The sequence below is a fragment of the Tarenaya hassleriana genome, unplaced genomic scaffold (genome assembly GCF_000463585.1).
Source record: "Tarenaya hassleriana unplaced genomic scaffold, ASM46358v1 Cleome52, whole genome shotgun sequence".
In the NCBI taxonomy this organism is placed as follows: Eukaryota; Viridiplantae; Streptophyta; class Magnoliopsida; order Brassicales; family Cleomaceae; genus Tarenaya; species Tarenaya hassleriana.
Window position 1 is genome coordinate 10192 of NW_010967884.1, and position 20842 is coordinate 31033.

Sequence of the window (20842 nt, forward strand, 5' to 3'; positions counted from 1 at the left end):
AATCCACGTCCAATCATCCTCCACTGTCACCATCCTCAACTCCAAGATCGCCACGGGCGACGATTGCGTGTCCATCGGTCCCGGTTCCAACGGCCTATGGATCGAAAACATTGCATGTGGACCCGGCCACGGAATTAGGTACGTATGTACGTTCCTATACTAAATGTCCAAAGACTCCAGACCCAAAAAAGGAAGAAACTTTTCACAGAAATGGTTATATTGTTTTGAATGTTTGATTCTTAATTAGCATTGGGAGCTTGGGGAAGGACGAGGTGGAGGAAGGGGTACAAAACGTGACTGTGAAAACGGCAACGTTTATGGGAACGGAGAACGGGGTGAGGATAAAGTCATGGGCTAGGCCTAGTACCGGATTCGCCAGTAACGTCCGTTTCATGCATTGTGTTATGAACAACGTTCAAAACCCCATCGTCATCGATCAAAACTACTGCCCTCGCAATGAGAATTGCCCTAGCCAGGTACACACACAGATATATATATATATATATATCAACAATCTAAAACTTAGATAGTTCCACCGCTGAAATAGCGTTTGTGTCGCTCTAAATTCGAATCTTAAATTTGGGGAGGATGCGTATGCATATTCCAAATCACATAACTGATATCCGACCCCGAAATTAGTCTTACTTTTGGTTCAGGATACTCAAGTATCCCAACAAATTTTAGAGATTCACATGCTTTGATCGAATTACAGGCTTCCGGGGTGAAAATCAGCGACGTGACGTTTATGGATATACATGGAACATCGACGACAGAGGTGGGTGTAAAACTTGATTGTAGCCCTAAGAAGCCGTGTACGGGCATCCAGCTTCAAGACGTGAAGCTAATGTACCGGAACAAACCGGCCGTAGCATCTTGCAGCCATGCCGACGGGACAGAGGCCGGTTTTCTCCAACCAGACAGTTGCCTTTGATGTTCCATACCATGTTTCTTTTAGTAGTACAAATCAAAGGAGTAAATGTAATGTATGGGAATTTGGGAGATTTTCAAAGGTTGTAAATAACCACGTGGGGGCATGCAAGAGCCTGTGGCGGTTATAGGCCCAATGGGCCTTGAGCCTGGTCTTGCATTTAGTTTGAGCAGCCCGATATAGAGCAACCCTAGGTGTGTTAATTGGTTATCAAGATTTTATTAATAATTATCTCCCTTTTTTTTACATTTTATAATGAGAATCTATATACGAACATTAAAACCCCCCGCAATCTGCACACATAAAATTCATAACACACCCATTTAATACACAAATTACACATAACATATGATGATGGAGTTTATGAAAGACGTTATGAAGAACCTTTATTACAACATTCCCTCCCTTTTTATAAAACTTGACGTCTTAGCTTTTTTTTTTCAAGAAAATAGTGAAAAAATCTCATATACCTTTCACTTGTACAAAGCTTGCCGTTATCATTAATAATCTATTGTAATAAAGATAAAATTGAAAATTATTTTAAAAAATTGCCTACAAAATATAAAAATAGTTTAAAACGTTAATTATCTTAAGATAACAAAACCTATGTACCTTTTTTTTAATTATTCCACGAGATGGTCATAAACGACATTCAACTATGAATCCGTCACATTTAAACCTTATACATTCAGTCTAATCCCGAGAATTTTTGTTTATGATAAAGACAGCGAGATAGAGCTTTCCTTGAACCCTAAAAGACCAGCGAGATAGAGCTTTCCTTTACAGTTCGTCCCTCGGTAAGCACACAAAACTGTAAAGCAAACTTATTAATATATATATATATCCCCTTCCCTTCAGTTTATGATAAAGACAGCGAGATAGAGCTTTCCTTGAACCCTAAAAGACCAGAGCTGGAGCACTTCCCCTTCCATGAACCCGTTTGCTTCGACAACCTTGTTCCACTTCTTCTGCAACGAGTAATTGGCAGTGAACTCTCCCCCCTCCTCCTCCTTCTCCACCTTCTGCTTCTTCGTTTTCCTCTTCTTCTTCTTCTTCTCCATGTTCCATCTCTTCAAAGCCAAACTCCACGTCGTGGACGTTGAATCTATCACCTCCACCTCGAACCCAGCGTAAGCCTTCCTCCTGTTCTCTTCGTACCGTTGGTCCATCCATCTACGCTCCTCCTCCGTCAAGAAATCTTCATCCACGATTGCGGTGAAAGGTATCAAGAGGCGGGAAAGGCCTCTGTTGACGTCGCTGGCAGTGAGCGTCTTCTCCGTTACCAACCTCGCATCCTGCCCCTTCATCCTCTGCATGGCGTCTGCTATCCAAGCCGGCGTTTCTCTCACCGGATGAAGAGAAGAAGAAGAAGAAGAAGAGGGGCTGTCGTCATTCTCCACCGGGATCTCTTCTTCCACGGATCTTACCCTCTTCCGTTTGTTGGCGCTGTTCCTGTCTTCTTCTTCGTCGTCATCGTTCACCGCCATGGGATTGGAGAGAGAAGAAGGAGAAGTGTCTGGTCGGATTATAAGGTTAGCGAAGTCGGTGCGTCTTCTCCGGGAGCTTCTCCTTCCGGTGGGGACGTAGCACTTCCAGATGCGGTCGAAACGTAGCGTTCGCAGTCCGTCGGATTTCTGGTCCATCGTGGCAGCAGCGTTCGCCAAAAGCAGCAACCGGAACTCCATGACTGCCAAATCCACCAAAGCCTCGAACTTTCCACCGTTCGCCATTCTCACTCGCTCAAGGTTGAACTCTTTGGGGTTTTGCAGAAGGAGAATGAGTGGCGAGTTAGTTGTTCGTTATATAGGTTTCGTTGTTTCCTTTTTATTCCCATCTCTATCTCTGGTTAGGAGTAGGATCTTTCCTTTTTTAAAAACAAAAAAAGATTTTGGCAGATTTTGTTTCTGTTATGAACCCAATCGCGAGCAAGTCTGACGTGGACAAACCCAAGAGCACACAACTTCTTGGAAATTACTATTTTACCATTCGTCGTGATCGGATTTTAATTAGCATGTGTTTGTAGGATGAAAAGGGGATATAAGAGATCATTTGCAGAATATTAAAGGTACAATTGAGATGAGTTTAATGTAACTAATGCTAATCCAAAACTTTGGACATATCTGTTCCTTGGACTGAGTGTAGAGTGAGATGACCAAACATGTCTTTTTCTATGAGATTTATAGTAGCAATGTGACTGTACTTTTCCAGTTTTACGAGGAAAAAAAGAAGAACTCAAATGATGGGCCGTATATTGGGGGCCCAATGTTCTAGAGAATACGACGCGGGAGATGAATGACAGGTGGCAGGATACTGGAAAATTTTCAAACTCATTCATACCATTGACTGCAATGGCTATTTTACCCCTCATCGGGATCAATTTTAATTGGCACGGTTTTAGGTATGGTTTGAAGAAAGGGAAATACAAGAGATGATTTATAGGATATTAAGATAAGCTTAATGTGGTTAATGCTAATTCAAAACTCTGGACATATCTGTTTTTTAGCTTGGCCAACGAACAAGAATCCCTAGTTTCCTCAATTTGGCCAAAGATACTCGTGAATGAATATTCACACTGATATATCTATATATACACACATACATACTATATGATCAAACCTGTCATATGCAAAGACGTGCTTATTCGTCACATCGATCCAACCGTCGATTTTGTAGAACAAAATGCAGCTAATTCCAAATCGGGAAAAGGAATGTCTATAGTCATGATCAAACCTTCTCTACTTTGTTTTTCTTATATAATTTTTTCTTTTTCTAACCGAGTAATGTATATTTCATATGTTATATTGACGATTAGATGATAAATGCAACATTTTTTTAGAAACATCTTCTGATTTGAGCAGTGTGGGGACCAAAGTCGTGTTTGAAGAAGTTGTAACGAACCTAAAAGAACAGAGAGATTGGTGTTGAGGACTTGACTGTGAATTTTTAAAGGTCTTTTGATGATATTTCATTAATGCATTCAAAGAAATGATATTGATAAAAAAATATTTTTATTAGAAAAAATATATATCATATTTGACAAATGAACGGTCTTGGTAAAAAAAATCTTTGAATATGTTCAAGCGATTGGATCTCTCTATGTTGTTTTGTTTGTGAAAGAACTTGCATTTTGGTTTTCCAAGTTCAAGAAGGAAAGGAAATAAATTCACACAGTCACAAAGACCGCAATGAATCCAACCATCATATACACAACTAGATTCCTAGATCCTATCATTCCAATTCAGTTAAGAGATCATTTAATTGCAATAAGACCATTGTACGCAATCTTCAGTCATTCTGTCATATATGCAGTGAAAAACAGATGAATATTCAATACTTATATCTGTGCAAAAGAATAGAAGAATTTTTTGAATTACTCGCCCTGCAACACCCCCCTTTCCATGGCTTGGACTAAGGATTTATCCTCCCTAACATCGTGAAAACAACCACGTACTTGAGCATCCTCTACTAGTTCATCCACACAGACTTGCTCTTTATCAGAGTTGCTTCATTGCCAATTATCCATATGCAAAACCTTGCACGGGTGTGTGCTACATGTGTTCATTGTCGGTCTGACATGAAACCAAGTTCTCCGCTTGCGTTAGACCGAACCGCTAATACTATGATAATATCCTCTTCACCGCCTTGGAACCATCAATGGACCGGACAGTGAGAGTGAATAACACACCAGGCTCACTGCTATACACCCCTCTTATCTTTTCTTGGATGGCAGATACTTGAGCACTACAAGGGAAAATAATGTTAATGCTAATCTGTTTCCTCCTTTCCTTTGACAATGCAGTTACATTGAAGATCACTGAAAATCATAATCTAACAATTTCTTTATTTCAACAAAATTGAATCAGAATGGATTTACCTCAAAAGAGGTTCGTACTATCTCAGACACCACATCAACTTCGACATCATTCTTCAAGCTACATCCTTATGCAAATTCTTCTCTTCCATGGGTCTTCCATGGGATACATTGATGAACGAGTAAGGAGTTTGTGACATTCATATATCATATTCGAACAATTTTCAAATATACACATAGAGAGAGAGAGTAAAATATAACAATTCATCTCGTACATTTTTGGGACAAAAAAATCTAGTTTTATTGTGACTCGCATAACATAATTTTTCTTAATCCTTCACTTTTAAATATAAATATGATTAGATCTTTAACGATATTAATAATATTATACAATTTGGAAACAATTTGAATATATATGAAAAAAATAATTGAGATATTTTTTATATATATTTTGATAAATCAAGATATGGGTACCATGGTTCTGGGTGACCATGTCCATTAGAGGAGTGATCAACGACCAATCTATTACAATAGATCGATTATTGCACTGTTTTGGGTTCATCTTCTTTGACACACGATCGATGTAATAATAATAATAATAATAATAATAATATAATTTCACTGACAGTGTCATAAGATTGTAAGTAAAATTCTATTTAAATTGGTTTCAATGAATCCTATGAAACATCTTCACTTCTTTTGCATTGCGTGTAATACTGAAAAAACATCCAAGATATTAATATGAAAAATAAAATGAAAATTCCTCCTACTCCTCTGGAGGTTATGTTTCAAAATAGAAACTAAACTAACACAATGGGCAAGGACGACTTTCTCGAGCCACTGCACAATACATTCGATATGAAACAAATGAAGGCAATAAGGTAGTGGCGTAGGCTCGAATATTGCTTCTTCTTGAGTCACTTTTTCCTCTTTGAAATTTTCAACCAAGGTAGATTGCTCTTTCAACGTTTCTTCCTTTTCAACCATATCAGCTCCCCTTTCTTCATCCACCGAGCCAAATGTATCAAAATTATCACAAATCATTCAAACATTCCCCCTCATTTGGCTGATGGAGTGGCTTCATTTTTTGTAGAAAAAATTCACGAACTGTTATGTCGGTGAGCTCTTCTTCGGAGTATGTTGTGGTTGAAGCTTGATCTCCTCTTGCTAATCGTTCTTCTAACCACATTAATCTTGCTTCTTGAATGGTTGGTAGAACCTTTGATGACAATATCAAAAGTATAAAATTGTAATAATCACCCGTAAGTAATCCAAGAAAATGAAACAATAACCGTGTTTTGATGTCAAAGCCCGGATGAATCTTCTTGAGTTCGACCATCACTTCTTCACAAGCATGGCCCCTCTCTTCTTTTGTTGTCCAAGGCCATGTATTATCAATTATTCGGATCTTCCGAATATACTCAAACGTGGCAATGATCTTGTAGTCTTCGTGAGACATGAAATATTTCGTTATATTCAATCTCCTCTTTGGTTTGCTGCAAGCTAAGAGGGATAAAAAAAATTGGTTGTATCAACCAAGAGACACCTTTTCTTTTTCTTTTTTTTTAAATAAAATAATAGAAACACTCATATTCGATTAAAGAATGATTCGAGAGGGAATGCGTTTTGAAAAATGAGGTTGTTTTGCGGTATTTTCAGCGGAATGATTAAGAATGGTCTCCATAACTCTTAACGCTCTGACACCATATGAGTTTTTGTATATTTGTGAATGTTAGGAACTGAATATTGGAGTGAGAAACAAAGGAAATCAAACTAGGAACAAAAAGAAAAGAGGATCCGAAAAGTGTTTGTGGAAAAGGGGACCATGTCCCTTGTTATCTTTCTTGAGTTTTCTTCTACTGCCTTTACATGCATATTATAAGTAAATTATTATACAGAGAAAGCAAAACATATGGTAAGAAGATTTGTCTCCAACGGATATGTATACATATGGAAAGATTTAGTCATTGAAGATGATTTGATCTTGATTGATTGTAATCTTGTTTGTTGATTATAATTGCTCCAATTATGCTTGATTTATTGCAGCAACGGCTAGGTGTTGTGCATAGACATTTAGTGTGAGAACTTCTCGACGTGGCTTTATGTGCTTCAACATTCTCCCTCAAAATTGGTTTGGAGAAATTCTGAAAAACCAATCTTGATAGGTGAACGCGTTCGTGCATGTGGAAATATGTGTTTGGGTATTCCATGCTCCTCCATTGTGGTTCTTTCGGTTTTGAGATCAAATTGAGTGAGGAATCACATGTCAACCCTAACAGATTTCAATACATAAATAGATAAGATGGAGATATCTGTGTATGTTCATTTCAGAAAATCTCTGTTTTTATTCTTCTTTCAAACCAAATCAACATAGACAATGGACAAGAACAAAACTATTGTTTCTTTATTTTTCCTGATATTTGGTTTTGCTTCTATGGAGATGTTACTCACGTGCTTATTGTTAAAAGAAAACAGAACACATAAAAAGAAGAATTATTTAGTGAAAGTTAGATTAGCTAATATAAGGAGATGGTTTCTTAAAAATAAACACGTGGATGCGCACGTATTCAACCAAAAATATGTATTCCAGTATTTTCTTTTATAGGGCTGACCAAATAGAATCATATATTAAATTTATTAAACAATGGTTTCTTTAAAAAAAGAAAAGAAAAAAGTAAATAAAGAACCGTCGTGTAAAAGAGAGAAAAATAATCAGAATCAATTTTAGGCCCATAATATCTTCGGACGCTCTGTATTCTATATCACATTGACGCCTTTTTTTCCCCCCTCGAAAACATTTCGACTCAAGTCTCGACCTATACATAAAGTAGTTTGGCTGAAATTTCGAATTTCGTAGATGCGCGCGGGGTTCCGAATCACTATTCCCTTCCATTCCATGGAGATCGCTAGAAATCCGAAGCTTCCTCTGCAAGTAAGTCACCGTCCATCTTCACCACTCTCTGCATCTGTGCTTTTCCTAGATGATCCGTCTGATCGATCTTCTCCGTTTCCGTCTGGTTCGATTTCTTCTTCGTTTTTGGGGTGTGGAATTTTTCCTCCCCGAACTCAATTTCTGCAGTTGTTACTTTCCGCGTTTCGACGATGCGGATTATCAGAAAATCTCTGCAGATTATCTGTTTTACTCGATCGATCTGGAGATCAGGATCCTACTACGACATTGATTTCGAGTAGTTTTTCTGCTTCCTCTTGGTCTTATTTGTTCTAATTAATGTTGAAAATATATAGATCCCAGACCGATTTTCACTAATCCGAGGCTTTCCTACGGTTATATGTTTGAAAACAGTTGCAGACACAGGAATTGGAAGCTCCCTGGATGAGTTTCAGGATCTGAGGTACTCAAGGGAGCTCTACGGAGTCAAGATTTTGGGTCAGTGTGCACCAACGGAAAAATTTAAATAATCGTCTGTCTTTGAACTTCAGAAATTAAACAAAATTTTAGGACAATCTTATGTATAATGTCCCTAACTGAATCTGAATGTATAATGCCCCTTTCTTTGCCAAACAAAAATTCCAAGCTGAGAGCATTCGACATTTTTGGGTGTTGTGATGCAGATGGGATGCTTTCTGTCAAGACTACTTGTAAGATTTACCATTGGTTTCATAGCCCTTTTGCAGCAGGAAGTTGCTTTTTGGTTTCATAATCTTTTCTCTAGAGAGGCTGATTATTAATCATTAACGATCATCTCTTAATATTCTAACTCGAGTTATATAGTCTAGATTTGCTTAAAGATGGTTTATGAGTTCTCATGATTGGACTAGAAGAAGCAGGGAGAATTTTGAGTCAAGGCCTTGAACTTGTTACATGCAGTGTCTCCTTTCTTGTGGTATCGCAGGCTCTACAGACGATGAGGTATATTGTTATCATATAAAACTTGATGAAAGTAATTCGAACAGAAGACTGAAAAGACTACCTTCTCAGACTAAGAATGGCGCCAGATTCAGGTATGAATTAAGACTTAAATTTACTGAGGACATTGACTTGTAACCTTTCGGTTATTTTTCCCTTTGTGTTTGTGATACTCTTTATTTTCAGTGGGACTGAAGTAAGCCTACGTGTTTCCGAAAGCACAGAGGATCTGGTGGCAGAAATTGCTGGTTTCTTTCGTAAGGTCTTCACTTCTTCTGTGCATTCTCGTTTTCTTTGATCTGTGATATGTTCAACTGATAGTATGCTTATTACATCTAAGAAAGTTTGGTTGTGAGGATACTGCAACTGTAATAGTAGAGAGACAAATATACATGCTTATGCTGCAACCATTACTTGAATAATGTTTGGTCAGGTCTCAATTATAAACTCAGGGAGATGTCTTGTGGCCGCGAGCTACTGAGTCAACTCACACCTTACTAATCAAGTCACGCAAAATAGCTTCATTAGATGCCTAGAATCTCTGGGTGGTCTGTTTGTATGGACTTTTAGCGTGTGCAATCCGTTCTTTGGTAACCTAGATTTCGCATTTGCTTTACGTTGGAACTATCAATTCGCTCAGTTCTAATCCTTGATTTTGTAGTCGGTTATTCCAAGATTCAGATCCTTTAGTGTTGCTAAAATAACAATGTTGCTTTTTTTCCCTCTTGTAGATGCTTGTTCTACAGATTCCTGTAAGTCCAAGTTTCGCATTCTAGTTGTTGCATGTGATCTTTTAAGTTTTGTTTTTTTTGAGGATCATTTTTGATATCCCTGTCGTTATTGTAAATGGCACGTGGACAACCAATTCCTTTCTACCCCTCCAGAATGTTGCTATGGACCTTGTGGTAAAACATGGGCCTGATCCTAGTACTCAAAGTCGAAATGTCTTTGTAGTGAGTAACGAGACAATCTCATGCTTTACGGCCTCCAGTCTTGAACGCTTGAAGTGTGGCCTCGAGGACTATATTTTAAAGCATGGGAATTGTCTGGATGTAATGTGTGATTGTTGCTTCTCTGATAGGTATTGCAATGCAACACCGTTCATGTTGCTGAAATATTTACAGCTTCACTTAATCACTTTATTTCTGGAAGAATTGCCTGTTAAGTCACTCAGATATAAAAGATGAGAAGTGGCTTTACTTTTTAATGTTTCAGAGATAATCTAAAAGTTGGAACTGGAACGGAGTGCCATGAAGAGAATCACAAACGAGCTGGAGGAACGATTGAAGTGGCGGTCGTAATAAGTGAGTTATTGGAGACGACTAGTCATTGCAGCAGATCTTGTAATGGAAAAACCGAGGTCCGTTAAGTTCTTCAGATATTATATAGTTCATATTTTCGTGGAAGATTTGATTTATAGCATGTTGATCTGATCATGATGAAATTTCCTCAGGTTATGTGCTTTGAGGATTTCTTGCCTTCTCCTATACCACGTTTCCTTTTTACCGCACTGAAAAGCATTGACTGGAAAAGTTACGGCTTGACATTCGCGAGTATCCAAGAGCGAGACGGGCATGTGTTGTTAGAGTGGGAACACTTCCCTTCGTATGCCCAGATAGATATCGCCGTCCATTGGTATCATAATCAATATCCTATTTTTAAGTGATGAGTGTTCTTCTCTTCATTGTGCTTTGCCACTGTCCTCAGATGCTTAAAAGTATTTGCCTTTGGTGGGGAGCTTTTAGATTTTAAGTATAGTTGCTTTTAATATTTGTTGGGTCGTCGATGTATTTCTTAACTTTCTCCGAATCCACGACTTCTCTGGCAAGACAGAAGGCTCAGGTGGGTACGAATCTCATGAAGAAAGCAATTAAAAGTGCATTGGATGATTTGAAGGCTAGACATGAGGGTTTTCTTCTAAGCTCGCATTCTGTCAAGGTCCTCTCTTATTTACATCTCTCTATATATATATATGAGTTTGCTAGTAAACGTTGCTATGCTAATGATCTTCAGCATTCACCCAACAAGAACTCGTTGTTTGTTTGTTTTTGGGGTTCAGATATGCAGTTATGCCCCTGACCTTGCAAGATCCATAGCGGGGCTTATATTATCTTCCGATGACGTGGGCTTCCGAGGAGAGTGCCTGTCTCTTCTCGGCTTTCAGTCCCAAGACACGGGACGTGAGGCTGTTGAGGAGTGCATCAGAGAAAAGATAATCTCAGTGATAGGGATGAAGGAGAGGAAACCCCAAGAGGCTGCTGCACCTTGTCTCTTCTCCGATGGTGGGCCCCAGACATCATGCTTCGAAGACGAGGAACTAGAAGACGAAGGTGAAGGTGAGTATTACTCTTCTACCTTGATTGATGATGACATACGCGCTTCCTACTAGAAATGCAAGAAAATCTATGTTAAAACTTTCCAACGTTTTTTTTATAATGAATAAAAGAATATCATATATAGCACAAAATGTTTCTAATCGTTCAAATTTCTTTGGGCCAACTATTACGAAAAACGTTGCGTGTATTGGAAAAAGAAAAAGCATCTAGCACGAGATACAAGATGAAATCCTTTTAATATTTCAATCTAAAAAATTATCATATATTTATAATTAATAATTAGCAAAAATTATATGAAATTTATTTATAATAGTGATGATAATAAACCTACAATTTATTTATTGGATTAAAATATAAGAATTTTTTACAATATATCATTTTATAAAATAATAATGATAGTAGAAATTAGAATTATTAGAATAAATGAATATTTATAATAAGTAATAACCATCATAGCTTGGGAGTTTCAAAAACCTTTATAAATCTCTTGTTTTTCAATTTTGGAGTGCTTGCTTATTATTAATTTACTTAGTTTATTTTATTGAATCGTCTTTTTTTTTACTCCTTTCATCATCTTTACATTTCTTAGCATCTGTTACTACTAAATCTATTTTCCGCGTTCGATCTTGATATTATAATCGATCCATATTCTTGCGAACGTTATTGTGATTTTGGATTATTATTTGGTAGAACAAATCTATAGCCTTAGATCCGACACATCGCATATCGGGAGAAGACAAGAGCAGCAACGCAACCATGTTGGAAGTTTTATAAAATATTCAAACACAATTAACTCTCCTTCAAGAAGAACAGAAAATTTAAAAGGTGAATTCTATTAAAATTACTAAGCTTGTAAAATGGTAGAGAACTAGTTCATAAACGTTTCGTTCGACAGATTTATTCTCAAATCTATAAAATATATTATTATAATTTTCAAACTTGTTAATTGGTAAAAAAAAAAAAAAGTTCTTTGTTTTCTCTTTATTTATTGAGTTGTCTTCTGTTTTGATTAAATTTTCAGAGGGTTGGTAAAATGTCTGTTTTGGTAGCTGCGGCATTTATATTTATGAACAAGTATTGTCCCTTTCGTGTTTCGGTTTTTAGGCTTGTATCTTTGCCATTCTGCATCTAACCGGGCAAGTTTAGTTCGTAAAAAAAAAATTGTTGGAAATATTTCTAGATGAATGTTTGTGGACTAACTTTTAAATAAATACCTAACAAGTATGATGTTGTTTACTCTTTATGCCCAATTTATCCACCTTTTGAGACGATTTTGCTCTCCCCAATTTCCATAGAAATATTCATATCATTCCTTTAAAGATGGAACCTTTCAAATTAAGATTTAAAATTTTAGAAAATGGTAAATATTTCATTTTGTACCAATGGATATGTGAAAATTTAATAAATTGGTTAATGGGTATGACGAAATAATTTTTTATTTATGTAAAAAAAACTACAGATTCTTGATAGACAATGTACCGGTTAGGGAATTCCCAAACCGGAGAACCCACGAAGGCGTATCCATCTAAACCGATGTCACTACATGTCATAGTTTGGGACAAATTATGGTAAAAACGTGTATTTTTTTTCCTGTCAAAATTGTAGAACTTCTGTCATATTTAAATACTGAACATGAAATTTCATGAACCTGGATTTTTTTATGTGTGCGTACATAAATATGAAATAAGAAAGTTCAATCTTTCTTTAATCATGTCCTTAAAATAAAAGAAATGATCGAAATTAGTTTGTATATTTCATTGATTTGACATCGTCGTCGGCTTATTCGACGTCCTTATCTAAAGCTCTTATTTTCCTTGGTTGCTTTTCATTTTTTATAATTATAATTTTATATATTCTCCAAGCAACTTTCATCTTATCAACTTGGAACAAATTTCACCACCAATTTTTATTATTATATGTATATATGTATAACATTCTTTCCACTATCTCAAGACCATTTTAATATCCATCATAACACATCAACATGTCTATTAAACTTTATACATATTCACATATTACATTAATATAATATATTTTATGAAAAACATCCAAAAGTTTTTTTCCGTCATAATCTATGCAATTTTATGTGATTCTATTTGACCTATAAATAAGCATCTTAGAATGTTATTTAATAAATATTTTTTTATCCTATACACCCACACGCATACATATATGATATATATCAAGCCAACGGTACTAGTTTTGGATATTGTTTCTCGTAAATACTTTTAATATATATCCTATTAATATGATTCTCTGTAATTAGAAAAATACAATGATCTCCGGGTACAGGTTATATCTATATCGACATTTGTAGAACTTGACCAGATCATGCCTCTCTTTTTTTTTTTTTTATCATTATTCATTGGGATACATACCAAACACATTAGATATGCATCGGGGTTTACAGTTCTTACACGCTACCACTTTTATTAATTAACTTAATAACCATAATGATTAATAATCTAATTTTGGAAAAATTCCATTAAAATCCCCAATTCGGTGAAGTTTATCAAACTAAGGTTTTATTTGTCAAATTGGAAACTGAGTATTATTTTGGTACATTTCACCAAATTGGAGATTTTTTATGAAATTTTTCCTATAGTTTCCCACAAGTATAAGTTAAACTAACCCAACAGATCGTGGGCGAGTGGTCAAGCTTGGGATATGAGGTAACTCCAAGGTTGAGTGTTCGATTTCTGGCTGGTGGGGAGGGAGGTAATTTCTGGGTTTATATGATCCATATACAAAGACTACTTCCGGGTTGAAGGTTTAGCTAGTCAGCGCGTTTAAAGGGTAGCAACTAGGATCCGCCGTTATAAAAAAAAAAAAAGTATAAGTTAAACTCGTCCTATATATGACTAACAAAAATTATAATAAAATTTTATTAATAGAGGGAGGATAGTGGGGGCAAATACGCAAAGTCAGAGATCAACGGAGAATAACGTGTGCGACAGCTACATGATTATTAAAAAGATAGTGATTCGTTTGACCTTTTGGGTTATGTTTGTTTTTCAACACTATTTATATTCATGACCAACACCTCAACATTTTTTTGTTATCTTAAAATAAAATTTAAATTGATCGATGTTATAGTATTATTTCGAATAGCGATACTACGTTGCATAAAAATGAAAACGGTCGATTTAAACGGTCTCCAAGACAAACCGCAACACGCTTCTTAACTACACAATTAATTTTTGTCATTCGGCATGTTCCCAAATGGATTTGCAAATAATGATAATAAATACACAATTATTAGAGTCTTTTATCAATATAATGACAGAAAGAAACATATGTAATGCATACAGTGCGTATATATATACACCTTTCGGGATTTCGATTGGTTACATTAAGAATAAAACAAAGACCAAGAGAGAGAGAGATCTAGAGAGAGAGAGAGAGAGAGAGAGAGAGAGGTCCATGGAAGGTGTTTGAGCACTGAATCACACCAAACCCAAAACCAAACCAAAACTAAAACACTTCAAAATATTCCAACTTCTCCACAAATAAAAACTTCTTTCATCATTCTGCTTCTTCTTCTTCTTCAAGAAACCCACAAAAAAAAAAAAAAGAGTGATGGAAGGATTGTTGCCAATGGCGTTTAAGGCAATAAAGAGGAGCAGGACTCGCCGGAGATACGAGTGCCTCTCTGCCGGAGCAGCTCAGTCGTTCGACGCCGACGACTGGAAAACCCACTTCGCAGAATATCCGACCGCTGATCGGAGCATCGAAACGAACGGCGGAAGAGCCCATCGCCACCGCCGTTGGTCCGTCGGAGATATCTCATCGTTTTCCTGCCAGGAAGAACGGCACGACGGAGATGTCACCGGAGATCGCACTTCGCCTCGGCCGGGACAACTTGTCAGGTTCAGGAGCCACAGACTGTTCTCTTGTCTGTCATCAGGTGAATAAGTTGTTTATCAAGAAGTTGTCTGGAAAGGAAAATAAAATGAAGATGATGTTTTTGTTGTTTATTTTCACGTGGTTTTGCGTTTGAAGAAAGAAAACATGTAAATACTCTGGTTCTTGCTTTGATCTTCCGGTGTGGGTGATTAATGTTTTTGGGGGGTTTGTTTTTGAAAATGTATTTGTTGGGGGCAAAAAGGAAAATAAACGCTTCTTACGGGGCCAGTTTAGAAATAATTTTACATTTTTATAATTTAATGTAATTTTAATTTTATAACGAACGCGGTTCATATGGGTTGTCCCACACGACTGGAATTCGTGGTACATATAATTTTCCATTTTCCTATTTAAAGTTACCATTGTTTTCTTTTTTTTCCCATTTTTTTTTTTTTGCATTTTGGTTTGTAAATAAATGTTGCAAGTTGCAACTATGCATTTTAGTTAGAATATGTCTCAGATAACACCTTTTTTGGGGAGGTGGATAACAATTTTAATATTTCCATTTGGTATATGATATATAACTATGTCAAAATCAAATTCGAATAAAAAATAGCATAAATGAAAATAACTACGTAAAAAATCTGTCAACGTAATATATTTCAAAATATATAAAAAAAAAACCGACCCCAAAACTAATTGGGATGTGTGGTAACAGAGCAACAATGGAACTAAAAATTCGAACAAAAAGTGAAACCCCAAAGTCGGGAGTCAATGAAGCGGTTAACCAAATCACTTGGACCTCTTTCATTGACTTTTACAAGTTTCCATTTGGTATTCTTTTACATCATAATATGGTCATGATGAGGATTTTACATGGCATACATTGATTATATCATCATCATCATCATCATTCTACAAATCAATCCACACTAAACCCAATATCAAAGCCCAATTATGATGTTTTAAAATTTTAATCGTCGGTATCTTCCTCGACATTGAAATGAAAGTTTCTAAGTATTAATACTATTTTTTTGATAATCCGAAAGTTCATCAAAGATTTGACCCGATTACATCTCTCGGAAGACTGGAAAAAGTGATGTGACGAGAACTCGAATCTGAATTGGAAATGAACTTTGCTCCCTTGAACCAATCAATCTTGGACGTATTAATAATATTAATAACTATGAATTAGTAATAATGTGATTAATTATATATTTCTAATATATCTCTAATAATCACAAAATGCAATAAAATATTAGATAGTGGGATCCATTGGGTTTCCTCTACATCCATATCACCAAATTTAAATGAATACAGATTTTTGGGATGCCTGCTTTGTGGAGTACTGAATACTCCATTTTTTTATAAAAAAAAAACAATGCAAATATACAATTTTTTGGGGATTGCAAAGCCAATATTTGATCCTGCAAATGGAATCTGAAAAATGGGAATGAGATGTCGCAAATCCAATACTCGATTTTTCCCCCCACATCCACACTGTGTCTCACATTAGTATATATGCTTTTACTTTGATATAAGTAGTGAATTATATAATACTCATCTAATTAATCATAACCGTGACTTTTTTTTTTTATAATGGAGGATCCTTAACTACTATCATTCGGATCCGCTGGTTAGGTAAACTTCCGGTTCGAGAGCGACCTTTGTATATGAGCCAAATTAGTCCAGAAATTACATTCCTCTCCGCTATGATGGATCGAACACTTGACTTTAAAGTGTTATCTATCTCAACTCAACCACTCGACCATTTGACGGTGGGTTTATAACCGTGACTTTTATATACCATATATAATAATTTTCTAGAACCAAAAATCTCTATTTATTTATGATTATAGAATTAGTCAAATGACAATACTCACACACACACATATTACATACATATATATATGCTTAAGATGGAATTATAAGACACGAAGCTAGACGAAGAACGTGTATGTCGTATTTTTTATGGAGGGGTATACGAATTGAATCATAAGATCGTATTAATAGGGGACATCCATACATGCATGCACGCATATGCCTGATTGTGTATCTTATATGTTCATCATCCATTTCCCTTTCAGTCGTCAGAATCATGAATAGTGGAAAAGCCATAATAATTATCTCTGAATTATTACTCTTTTTTCAAAATAAATAAATGTGTTTTTACAGTTTTATCCCGCATGTTTTGATTAGAAATAAAAATGAAATAGAATTGGAGAAGCAACTAGCGAGAGCAAGCAGAGGTTGGTTGGAGGGGGAGTCCCCAATCTAGTGGTTAGTGATAACTCTCCTCTACTAAAAGGTTGTGAGTTCGAAATCTAAGTATGGAAACTCTATTTAAGCCGATCAGTTTTATGAGGTTGGTTTAACTAGCGAGAGCAAGTAGAGGGTTGGAGACTTGGAGTTGTGCAATGAAATATAGTATTAGGGTAAGCTCTACTAGGGGTGGGCACGGGTCGGATACCCGGGATTTTTAGGGTACCTGAACCCGAACCCGAAAAATAATACATTTTGAAACCTGAACTCGAATCCGAGTTTTCGAGTATCCGAAGTGTATTACTCGCGAGATAATTTTTGGGTACCCGCGGATACCCGAACCCGAAAATTTTTAATTATTTTTTTAAAAAAAATTATAAATTTATAAATTTTATACAAATAATTCATAAAATTAATGAAAAGAATTTCAAATATTTATATTTAAAATAATTAGATAATAAAATAATAGTTTTTATATATACAAAAATATAAAAATTCAAGATAATTTATAAATATTTTTATTAATATTAAAATTTTAAAATAAATAATATTTATTTTTATTACTCGGGTACCCGCGGGTAATTACCCGACCCGAAAGTGTAAACCCGAATCCGAACCCGAATTTCGGGTTTTACATATTTTAAAACCCGATCTCTATCTCGTAACATAACGGATATCCGATTTTCGGGTATCCGACCCTCGGGTCGGAACGGGTACCCGATTTTCGGGTAATTTTGCCCACCCCTAGTACGAGGCATGCGTTGGATCGACAGGGCATGCCCACGTGACATGACATGTATCATAGAAATCATATCTGCATAAAATTCGACAAAGTTATATATATATATATATATATATATATGTACCATCGAAATTATTAGACAATCTTATAATGTATGTTGGAAAAAATAGTTTTATGCTGGTTATTATTCTTAGACATAGTGTAATGGTGTCATATGGACTCATTGAACTAAATAATGCATCTTTGTGTGTATCATGAAACTAGAAACTAGGCATGCTTCTTTTGTCTATCCATATATATATATATATATATATATATATATATATATATAATGAGCATATGGTATTATTTATATGCCATACTATTTTCATTTTAAATATTGCCACAGGTCCACTAGGCATGTAATCTATGGGAGGTTTTGCCATGTCCAAGGCCGTCAAGGCGTGGGTTGCCATATACAATATATATACAGTTTTACTCCGTATTTTCATTGGATCATTGTTACGATAGATCACAATATTCAATGCTGAAATTTAGTCATATTTTTCGTATAATATTATTCGCTATTACTTTTTAATTATTTTTTAAAAGAAATATCGCCCAACATTCCCATAGGAATTATTATAAAAGCAGAAATTTGAAAAAAAAAACGTGCATTTTTTAATTCGTGTCGAACACTGTTGAATATCTACTACTTAATTCAACAAAATTATCATCAAATTAATTGTGCAACTAAACCTGGACCCCTTTCGATTTAAAAGAGTAAACCATTTTCTCAAAAATCTAAATTGAAATATTTAAAATTTAGTGAATCTATAATTTTATATCAAACAAATCAAAGCTATCGTGCCGTTTTCTAAAAAAATTTAAATATGATACCATATGAATCGAGATATTATTATTATTATTATTATATTAAATTTATAAAATTCAAGTATTCGCTACCATGGTTTTTTGCGAATAACACATTTAATGAATAATTTTTATGTAATAGATTAACAAAAAAAGAATCCCCATGAACTCCCCCATATTCAACTCCAACTTGTTAAGTGTAGAATGATTTATATTTACTGCAATGTCGGGAATTTTAATTTTGTTATTATACAAAATGATTTTCAATCGAATAAATAGGCGTCAGTGTTCAGTGTTCACCGTTCACCAATTCCCAAGTCCTAACCCAAAAAATAAAGCTAAAATATAGGTTGGAAAACGCCTGTTTTCATTTCACCGCGTATATTAAAAAAGAAATTAAAAGGAGAGGGAGAGAGAGAGAGAGAGAGAGAGAGAGAGAGAGAGAGAGAGAGAGAGAGAGAGAGAGAGAGAGAGAGAGAGAGAGAGCGAGGGGGGTTCAGTGTTCACCGTTCACCAATTCCCAAGTCCTAACCCAAAAAATAAAGCTAAAATATAGGTTGGAAAACGCCTGTTTTCATTTCACCGCGTATATTAAAAAAGAAATTAAAAGGAGAGGGAGAGAGAGAGAGAGAGAGAGAGAGAGAGAGAGAGAGAGAGAGAGAGAGAGAGAGAGAGAGAGAGAGAGAGAGAGGGCCAGGGGAGAAGAACCTAGGTGCCATAGATTGATCGATCTTTTCCCCAAACCGGCAACTTGCTTATCCAAAATTTGAAAATAAAAGCCCACCCTTTTTTTTATTTTCTCCTTGCATTCCATTTTGATTTTGTTTATTTTTCCAAAATTCACTGAATCCTCCCTTCTTCTCTGACCCCACCGTTGCCTCGGTTCCTCATTCTCCCTATTCTTACCAAACTCAATTCCTCTGTTTCTTCAAGAACGGTCTCTCTTGGGAATGTCTGATTTCCCCTCGTGACCTACCTCCTCCTTCTTCTTCACGTCCTCGCCAAATTTCATCAAGCGGGTGGGTTTGTCTTCAACGCTCAAGGTACCGAGATGGGATCTTTTTTATTTGCATGCATATCTTATTCCTGATTTGTTCCCTGGTGCCTGGTTTTGCGCATGTTTCTTAATTCAATGTAATCGCTAAAACCCTAACCCAGATGATTATCCTCTTAAGATGTGATCAGCAGAACTTGGTGACGAAATGGGTCTACAGCTCCTTGAGGTGTTTGCACAGTTTTAGATCAGTTTTTGTTTTTTTTTTTTTGGATGATCGATCATATACTGGAAAACAGTTTCGATCTCCTGTTTCCTGATTGTGAATGTGGATTCTCTGTCATATCCCAACCCTTTGCTGAATTACGCCGACACAATTTCCTCCTGCAGTTCCCGGAAACACTGATTGGAAACTCCGAGCTTCTCCGATTCGCTGAGTCCACTCGGTGTCTGAGGTTATAGCGATTCGGTTCACAATTTTCCGGGAAATCAAAACGAGTTCTTCATCGCAGTGCTTCGATCAAGCTGCATTGGCGAAAAAGCTCGTTTCTTTGCATTTGGGTGTCTCAGTTCTTCCTCAGATCCGATTCTGGTCCCTCCATCTGAACCCCAAAACCCTAGTAGATGATTCGCGAAATCTCCGGCTTACCGAAAGACGTCATAAACATCCAAGACCGTTGTTCCGGCAGCATCATGGACAACAGAAACACGAGCTACCGAGGCGGTCCGCCGCTGGAGAGAAGGAAAAAGCAGGAGCTCCGGCGAACGTTGTCGTCGCAGAGTAGCTCGAGAAGGCTGATTCCGGCGAGCTACTTCAGCATGGAGTCTCTGGTTCTGTTGGTGGGTCTGACGGCGTCGCTGCTGATTCTGCCGCTGGTTCTGCCGCCATTACCGCCGCCGCCGCCGTTCATGCTGCTTCTGGTTCCCATCGGGATTGTGGTTGTCCTCATGATCCTCGCCTTCATGCCTTCTCCTAACTCCAAACATGTAGCTTCCTCCTCCTATATGTAAGTAAAAAAAAAAAAAAGCAGTGTCTCATTGTTCTTCTCTTCGGGTGTTTTGTCTTAACCACAAGAAGAGAGATTCACGGGGGACAATTTAGTTGACAATGTGATAATCGGATTTATTCTAGTTGAATAATCTATAATTGCAATCCAACTAAAATTCAAGTGATTATAATTCGTTAAAATAAAAAAAAATGAT

General features: G+C 36.3%; 4 protein-coding genes across 8 annotated transcripts; 3 read left to right on the top strand and 1 right to left on the bottom strand.

Annotated features, from left to right (window-relative positions):
* Positions 1–1782: 1782 nt before the first annotated feature.
* On the bottom strand, positions 1783–2658 carry LOC104827678 (B3 domain-containing protein At3g25182-like). Its single transcript, XM_010560899.1, has 2 exons — positions 2041–2658; positions 1783–1896 (listed from the first exon to the last, which is right to left on the bottom strand). Exons 1-2 carry the CDS (start codon positions 2656–2658, stop codon positions 1783–1785), a joined length of 732 nt encoding a protein of 243 aa, XP_010559201.1.
* Positions 2659–7511: 4853 nt separating this feature from the next.
* Positions 7512–11060, top strand: LOC104827560 (type 2 DNA topoisomerase 6 subunit B-like). Of its 5 annotated transcripts, XM_010560738.1 has the most exons (12): positions 7512–7671; positions 7819–7927; positions 8044–8127; positions 8313–8339; positions 8594–8702; positions 8794–8869; positions 9339–9359; positions 9492–9688; positions 9823–9967; positions 10061–10254; positions 10422–10545; positions 10667–11060. In XM_010560738.1, the coding sequence occupies exons 1-12, from the start codon at positions 7597–7599 to the stop codon at positions 10994–10996; spliced, it is 1491 nt and encodes a 496-aa protein (XP_010559040.1). In that variant the 5' UTR covers positions 7512–7596; the 3' UTR covers positions 10997–11060. The 5 variants fall into 5 exon arrangements, with proteins under 5 accessions (XP_010559040.1, XP_010559041.1, XP_010559042.1 ...); XM_010560739.1 differs by lacking the exon at positions 9339–9359; XM_010560740.1 differs by lacking the exon at positions 9339–9359 and having other exon boundaries at positions 8794–8864; positions 9562–9688.
* Positions 11061–14267: 3207 nt separating this feature from the next.
* LOC104827561 lies at positions 14268–14867 on the top strand. The gene has a single exon (XM_010560742.1). It carries the CDS (start codon positions 14523–14525, stop codon positions 14856–14858), a length of 336 nt encoding a protein of 111 aa, XP_010559044.1. The 5' UTR covers positions 14268–14522; the 3' UTR covers positions 14859–14867.
* Positions 14868–19347: 4480 nt separating this feature from the next.
* LOC104827562 (ARGOS-like protein) lies at positions 19348–20812 on the top strand. Its single transcript, XM_010560743.2, has 2 exons — positions 19348–19688; positions 20030–20812. Exon 2 carries the CDS (start codon positions 20264–20266, stop codon positions 20648–20650), a length of 387 nt encoding a protein of 128 aa, XP_010559045.1. The 5' UTR covers positions 19348–19688; positions 20030–20263; the 3' UTR covers positions 20651–20812.
* The last annotated feature ends 30 nt before the right edge of the window (positions 20813–20842 follow it).